Below are 8,878 nucleotides of genomic sequence, written 5' to 3'. Positions count from 1 at the left end.
AATATGATAAAAGTCATGATCCTAATGTTATTGAATTGAAAAAACGATATAAAACAGTAATAGATATTACCCGATAATTATATAATACTTATATAATACGAAGATAATTAATAAATTATACAATAAGAAGAAATTGAGCATTTCTATTTCCTATTTTAGCGGAAGAGAGAGAGAAAAGAAACTGCGCACACGCACACAAAATAAGCAAACATTTATGTATATTTATTGAAATCTTTAAGATTCAATTTGTAATTCTTTTATAATAATATTTTGAATTTATTTGCTTTGTAACATTTTCAAAAAATATTGACACTCTTTTTTAAAAGTCAATATGGAAGTTCTCTTTTATTTTATGTAATTAATAAAAGATGACATCAACTTAAAGGCTTAGCCATTATTTTTCGCAATTAACTGCAACCAACTGTCAGGGTAAAAACTTCACCCATATCTAATTTTTACTTACATGATGTTTTTTTTACCAACATGTACCAATATATACCAAAATAAAGCTTTTACCTAGAAAATTAAAACAAATGTTAATGAAAAAAAAAAAAAAAAACGCTGGTGAATTTCTGCTAACTTAAAAAATATATGAATAAAAAAAGGTTAAAAAAAAGTTAATTATTTGTTTCATACATTTTGAAATTTCTGCAATGTAATTATTAGTGAAAGCATTGTAACATGTTGTAAAATATTTCACTCTGTTTATTTTTTTGTCTTATGTATGTGTTCAATTTAAGATTGTGCAATATTATTTTCAATGTCTGAATACAAACCGTCCACCTATAACCTAAGAATTATTTGTTTTGTTTTGATTTAGCTTGTACTGTATGGCAACATCTTGTAAATAGTGTAGTTTGTTTTTAATGTGTTTGTCCGTTAATAAAGAACTGTGATATGCAATCAGGGTCGTTAATTGCATTTAAGAACACTGATTAATACACTTTTTCGTGAGTATATCACTCATCTGGAGATCTTTTGATCATTTGAGTGAATTGTAATAGAAAAGGCGTCCGCAACGATATTTTTACTGACATTGTTTACATTTCTGGCGTCCGCGACAGGACATTGTTTTTGAATACAAACATGTTTAAAACAGTAAGGGCTTCTTGAAAGAGGACTTGTTGTTTGCAGCAGAAGAAATAGGAGAGACACTGCCTGATAAGGTAAAAATTTCTGAACTGAAAGATATTATTTTGAATAGCAAAGAGTATTTGGATGATCCAGACTTTGTGACAAATATTTTAGTAACGGCCGTGAGCCAACGAAAACTAAAAGAAGAACAAAAACAAAAGCAAACAGAATTTGAAAAAGCGGAAAGATTAAAACAGCTAGAATACGAAGAAAGTGGAAAAATAAGAGAACACGAACTGGAATTGGCGAGAATCAGAGCAACGTTGCCAATTACAGGTGAGTCTCAAAATACTGTTATATCTGGTGCTAAAAAGAAATTTAATCTGCCAAAATTAGAATTTAGACAGTTTAATGGCGATATTAAAGATTGGCTACAATTCTGGAGCCATTTCAACACATTCATAACGATGATGAAATCGCGCCTGAGAACAAATTTCAATATCTTGTGCAAGCTACTGTAAATGGATCACGAGCCCGAGAAGTAGTAGAAAGCTTCCCGGCAACAGCAGCCAATTATGCCAAAGCAGTTGAAAGTTTAAAAGCACGATTTGGGAGAGATGAACTATTAGTAGAAGTTTATGTTGGGGAATTATTAAAGCTGATAATCTCAGTTCAGAAACATGAGAAAATATCGATGACATCTCTCTATGATAAACTCGAATCTTATCTGAGAGCCTTAGAGACTTTAGGAGTGACTACTGATAAATGTGCTTCAATTCTTTATCCCATGGTGGAGTCTTGTTTTCAAGAGGACTTTTTGAAAGCATAGAATAGAAGTGCTTCTTCAGCAGTCTCAACTGATGCTAAAGACCGTTTAACCAACTTGATGACTTTTCTTAAAGCAGAAACGGAGGGCGAAGAAAGAATTAATTTGGCAATGGCTGGTTTTGGCTTGGGTGCAGATGAAAATCGCCAATCATTTAAGAAAAAAGTAAGAGATTTTCCAATGAAAAAAGTACCTACAGCTGCCAATTTATTTACTACAGCTTCAAAAGAAGTGAAGAAAGAATGTGTTTTCTGTACTGGGAAACACTCGAGCCCAGACTGTTTTCAAGCTCAGAAGATGAGTTTGGCTGAAAGGTATAATATTTTAAGAGAGAAGCAATGTTGTTTTGCTTGCTTAACACCAAAGCATACATCTCGTTCCTGTAAAGCATTTTTAAGATGTGTAATATGTGGGAAAAAGCATGTCCCACTTATGTGTGAGTCTCTAGAGGCTAAGAATCAAGATTCATTCAAGAGTGAGAATAAGAGTCCAAATGTTGAAATTAATATGGCCAACAACACTTCTAGTCCCAGGGTGTTCCTCCAAACGTTGAAATTAAAAATGGTGTGTGGTAACAAAGAAATCCCAGTTAGGGCAATTCTAGATTCTGGGTCACAAAAGACTTATGTATTAAAGAATGTTGTTGAGAAAATGGGATATATCCCACTCAGAAAGGAAATTCTGATGCACTCATTGTTTGGGGGCATTAAATCTGACAAGTGCGAACATAATTGCTATAGGATAAAACTGAGAAATCAAGACAACAGTGTTACATGCAACCTGGAAGCATTAGACCAGCCATCTATATGTGACAAAATTTCATCAGTCACTCCAGGTTCATGGATTACAGAGCTCCTTGAGATGAAGATCAGGCTATCAGATGTAGGGGAGGAGCCACAATCTGTTCAAGTGCTTCTTGGTTCAGATGTGATAGGGAAGCTCATAACTGGCCAGCGTAGAGTTCTATCCTGTGGGCTTGTTGCCATGGAGACACTACTTGGCTGGACTCTGTCAGGTAAAGTTCCTGAGAATGAGATGTCATCATGCAATGCTATGCTGGTGGCCTCCCTATTTGTGAAAGAGATGGATATCTCCCAATTATGGAGATTAGATTCCTTGGGGATCCAAGATCCTTCAGAACAAAAAACCAAAGAGGAGCTTCATAAAGCGTCTATGGAGCACTTCTTAAGAACTGTCAAGGTCGATGAAGAAGAGCGATTCCTTGTCTCCCTACCTTGGCTTGACGGTCATTTTCCTCTTCCAGACAACTTCAATTTGGCACTCAAAGGGTTGCAAGTGACAACCCATAAGCTGAAGAAGGAAAACTTATTTCAAGAATACGGTGATGTCTTTAAAGAATGGGAACGAGAAGGCATAATTGAAGAAGTTCCCCAAGAGGAAATAAAGTCTGCTTGTCACTATCTGCCCCATCGACATGTGGTGAAGCCGAACAGCACTACGAAAATTAGGCCCGTCTTTAACGCTTCATCAAAACAAAAGGGAGCGGTCAGCCTCAATGACTGTTTGGAAAAGGGATTAAACTTGATTGAATTGATCCCTTCCATGTTAACAAGGTTTCGACTGTATAGGTTTGGCATTTCGGCTGATATACGGAAGGCCTTCTTACAAATAAGTCTATATAAGGAGGATCGAAATTTCCTGCGATTTTTGTGGCACAGTGAAGAAGGAGAACTCATACATTACCGACATTGCCGAGTGGTGTTTGGTGTTTCCAGCAGCCCTTTCTTGCTTGGGTCAACAATCCAATACCACTTGGAGAGAAAGTTGCAAGAAGCGCAGCAAGGCCGTGGAAGATACCCTGAGTGCATTATTCAAAAGTTGATGAACAGCTTTTACGTGGACAATTGTTTAGCAAGCGTCAAAACCCAGTCGGAGCTAGAACGATTTATTGATGTAGCCACGGAGATCATGGCTGAAAGAAAATTCGAGTTACGAGGGTGGGAGCACTCAAGCCCATCTGATCCAATAACAAGTCCTACAATCATCCTGGGAACGATTTGGGACAGACATTGTGATACTCTTTCAATAAATCTTCCGGATTTGAGAGAACTAATGGAAGAGGTTATCACGAAAAGAAATATTCTTGCTGCTTCCCACAAAGTGTTTGATCCCTTGGGGATTACTAGTCCAGTGTTGCTATTGCCAAAACTCTGGCTACAAAATTTGTGGAAATTTAAAATCGGTTGGGATGAAGAAGTAGATCTAAAAACACGTCAAGATTTTCTAAAGTGGCTAATGGAGCTGGAATATTTGAAGCATGTTAGAGTACCAAGATGGTTACACTGTGATAGTGGATTTGAGAATATTTCATTGCATTTTTTTTGCGACGGAAGCAAACTAGCCTATTCTGCGGTTGTTTTCCTACGAGTTGATAGTGGAAACTCTGTACACATACAACTGGTGCAGAGTAAAACTAGAATTGCACCTTGTGGGAAAAAGGAAACAACTATTGCAAGGCTGGAACTTCTTGGTGCTGCTATATCTGCTCGTCTTTCTTCCACTGTCTTGAAAGAGTTTCCAACAGACAATGTTTATTTCTGGACAGACTCTACTACTGTGCTGGCTTGGTTGAAGAGAGAAGAACCGTGGGGTGTATTTGTTTACAACCGTGTTCAAGAAATTCGGAAGCTGACACCAGTCAAAGCTTGGAGACACGTTCCTGGATCACTGAATCCAGCGGACTGTCCGAGTAGAGGGTGTTCAGCGAAGCAGCTTTGCAGTTCGAAATGGTGGGAAGGTCCCAGTTGGTTGTATCTTTCGTCTCATGAATGGCCTGTTAGTGATGTTGTAGTAGATGTCAATGAGGAAGAAGTGAATAAAGAGAGAAGAGCTATCGTGAACTCTATGGTGAATATTCAAACAACAGATATAAAGAGTGAATATTTTTCCACCTATAGTAGAAACATCAGAGTAGTGGCTTATCTATTGAGAAGACTCCTGATTTACCTACTGACCGTGTTCCTGATTCACCTGCTGATCATGTTCCTGATTTACCTGCTGACCAGGTTCCCAATTCTCCTGTTGAAAGGACTGATATTTCTGAGGAGATACACCATACCAAAACCAGATTAGGAAGAACCATAAAAGTTCCTCGTAAATTGGACCTGTGAACTCCTTTCAATTTTACAGATTTCACGAGGAATTAAGTGTTATAAATTTCAGTTTGTTTTATATTGCAAAGTTCAGTTTGTAACCCTTCACTTTGCAAGGTGGGAGTATGTAACATGTTGTAAAATATTTCACTCTGTTTATTTTTTTGTCTTATGTATGTGTTCAATTTAAGATTGTGCAATATTATTTTCAATGTCTGAATACAAACCGTCCACCTATAACCTAAGAATTATTTGTTTTGTTTTGATTTAGCTTGTACTGTATGGCAACATCTTGTAAATAGTGTAGTTTGTTTTTAATGTGTTTGTCCGTTAATAAAGAACTGTGATATGCAATCAGGGTCGTTAATTGCATTTAAGAACACTGATTAATACACTTTTTCGTGAGTATATCACTCATCTGGAGATCTTTTGATCATTTGAGTGAATTGTAATAGAAAAGGCGTCCGCAACGATATTTTTACTGACATTGTTTACAAGCATAAAACAAAACAGTCGTTAAATAATAATCGTTCTCTTTAAAAACATTTAAAACTAAATTAAGTTCTAATGAAAGGGACTTTCAATCTAAATCGGAAGATCTTGTTTATTTTATAGAACAAAAGAGGGCGACACGATATGCAGATATTTATACTGGAAAGGAAAAAAAATATAAATTCCTTGCAGGAAAAGTGAACATACAGAGTAGAAGAATGTATGTATCATGTATAGAGTTAAAAATAAAATTTATACTTTTATCATTTTATTTCATGGATTTTAAATTTGCTGTTATTAAACGCATACTTGATGAAAGCCTAAAGCAAAAATTAATGTTTCTCTATTTCACTGTAAAAAGACCTTTTAATATAAAATAATCCTGAACTGACCATCAGTTTATTTAACCAAAGATAAGAATTATTGATCTTGCTTCATGTATTATATAACGTCGGACGTAATTGTAATTGGTTGATTATATTGGAAAGAGAAAAAAAAAATTTAATCCTCCCCCCCTCTTTTATTCGTTTTTTTAAAAAATCTGTTGTAATCGGGGCCATTTTGTTAGCAGGCAATACCTTTGGCCCCCCCGGGACTCCAGATTTTTTCTGTTAGTATTTTTGCTACATTTTCCAGTTTATTTGTGCTTTCATTTGATAAAAAAAGCTATTTTTCTCGAATTTATTCATATTAAAATCAAGCAATATTTTACTTTCAGATAATTATCTTCAATTTGTTTTTTCATGTTTTTTAATTTACTTGCAGATCATAGCTGTTCAAAATTTTTAGTAGTCGGCTGACAGATCTACAAATCAATATTCTTGGCAAATTTTTCGTACGAACATTTATTTCGTATTAAAAAACTTTGTAATTAATTTTTACATTTTACAATTTTGTTATCACACAAGGACCTGATATTTTGGGAAGGGGATTTGTGATGTCGAAAAAACTTGGCAAAACAAAAGCCATGGTCTAATGACCATATGTTGGATTGATTAAATATAAGGAAAAAAAAAATCCAAATTCAAAATGTTTCAATTTAATTTCTGAATTATAAAAATCTACTTTTAATTCTAATTACATTGTTGAAAATATCTCTGAAGGTCGATTATATGAAACTCAATCAACTGTTTCAAAATATTTCTAATAATTTGATTCATGAATGCGTTATATATGATCAATTATAGTTTAAAAATTCAACTTCCGTCAAACAAAATTGATATTTCAAGATAAAAACATTCGCACTTAATTTTAAATTAGCAAATTAGAAATTTTTAAATTCAAATTTGTTAAGTGCCATATATTGAAACTAATTTTCTTCATAATTACATGTTTATTCGACAATAACGTGTGTCCGTCATTACTTGTTGTTTCATTTTAAACTGTAAGTACTATTCCAAAGACTAACTATTTAGAGATTTAACTAAAATAAAAAGTATCCTAAAGGTGAAGATTAAAAGGTACCCTGTATTGGAAATTAAAGAGGGAAAAACCCTTCCCCCCTCCCGAAAATTTTCTTATTTATGGGCCCTCACAGATATCGACCTGGTCATGATTCTGATGCCAAATTGTGTGACTGAATTGGAGAATGCATTCGTCAGAATCTGGGTATAACTCAGGTACGATTTTTAACATTTTACTTGTTTAATGTTTGTAAAGATGAAATTTTGTTAATGATTTTTCATTGATGTAGTGTCACTTTCTGATGTGTTCGAATTTTCAGATTATTTAAATATCTGTAATAATACCGGTTAATTAAATTTTGATATTAGGTTAATTAAATTAGAAAAAATTAAATTTGATCGGTTAATTAAATTTTAATTTGACCATGTGAAGTTCGAAAGAAAGAATTACATTATTCTACGATACTTCTAATATCGAATTTTCTACTTAAGGCAAAACAAGATTGGGAAATAACTAATTTTTGGTACAACAAATAATACAAATGTGATTTTAAAAACTGCTTTCATTAAATCTGTTAAACAACTTTTTTATAATGTACATTTATTACTGATTTCTACTCATTGTGCATTGGATGTTTCAAAAGAGGCGTTGAATATGCATTAATATTCTCCATAATCAAAATAATGTTAAGGATGGTTGTTCTTATGTTAAAATTCTTAATTTCTAGTTCGAGCAACACTAATGGAAATTCTTGTTTTTTAAAACAATAAAGAATTATTTTACCAATAAGATCATAATGCTGGACCCACATATTATTTTAAAACGTTCGTGTATTTTCATCCATTTTTCTGAGTTGTAGTTTTATTATTTAATTTTAAAAAAATGTGCAGGAAATTCGATGTGGTCGCCAGTCTGATATGAATAAGCTTACGCACATGAATTAAATTTTGCTTTATTACTACTTTTAAAATTTACAAGAGTCTTAAAATTTTGCTAAAAAAATGATATAATTCGTAAAAGACGAGAAATTGATTAATAAAAAGACCAATGTAGATAATAAGCTTAAAAATTTTATAATTAGCTATAAATTGCCGCTCAACTCGAGACAAGATCAGAGAAATCGAAACAATTCGAGAGACAAGATCGAGACAATTTCAGAGTAAAAAGATTAAATTTTATTTCCAAGTGATAAACCAGAAAACTCAGCAGAATTTTGATGTTGAAACACTTTCCGATTGTTAATATAAAGTTTTAGCATCTAAAGATCTTTAAATTTTGAAGGATTGACACTTTCGTTTGCCAAGAGGTTGTCAAATTGATTTGTATGTTTGTATGCATGTAAACACTACAGCTCATAAACACAATTTAAATACATTTGGTATGAAATCTTATGACTAAAATTGCAGTTTTGTATCCCATTTTGGTTTCATTTCGGTAGAGAAAAAACACGTGTCCAAAATATTTATTCGTCTTTATAAATAAAGCACAAAATTCTTATGAGTGGTAAACATAAAAATCTGAGCATTCATGGCGTTTACGACTTGACCCCAAATACAAAATTTTATGCTGGGAGAGGAGAGGAGAGGTGAATAACACCATTATTAATAAGTTAAAAACTAGCGGCAGTGATTTCTCAAAGTTTAACTGCTACTATAAAGGGCACAAGTAGTCGTGCTGCCATCTAGGAGACGTAACAATGACTAGCATTTTAAAAATAATTTCTACGAGACTTGCCACATGCTTCAGAAAACTGCAATCACAGTTACTAATTTGGGATATTAATCAAAGTAATTTCATCGTCTTTTAAGAAATTTAACCGGCGAATGCGACCAGCAAAGAAATTTAAGTATCTAATTAAATTTTTGCATAGCAAAGGAATGTTGATGGATAAATTCCTTTTATAAGTTCAAAATCGCTAGAGCGGTGGTTGTAGAAGTTTTTTTAAAGAATTTTTAACTTATTTTCCTTT

General features: G+C 33.4%; 1 protein-coding gene across 1 annotated transcript; it reads left to right on the top strand.

The window, feature by feature from the left end:
- Positions 1-2,011: 2,011 nt before the first annotated feature.
- LOC129972129 (uncharacterized) lies at positions 2,012-5,031 on the top strand. The gene is made up of 2 exons (XM_056086139.1): positions 2,012-4,768; positions 4,822-5,031. Exons 1-2 carry the CDS (start codon positions 2,012-2,014, stop codon positions 5,029-5,031), a joined length of 2,967 nt encoding a protein of 988 aa, XP_055942114.1.
- Positions 5,032-8,878: the final 3,847 nt, after the last annotated feature.

Source organism: Argiope bruennichi, chromosome 1, assembly GCF_947563725.1.
Source record: "Argiope bruennichi chromosome 1, qqArgBrue1.1, whole genome shotgun sequence".
Lineage (NCBI taxonomy): Eukaryota > Metazoa > Arthropoda > Arachnida > Araneae > Araneidae > Argiope > Argiope bruennichi.
Note: the sequence above shows the minus strand (reverse complement) of the source record. Positions and strands in the feature narration are given on the sequence as shown.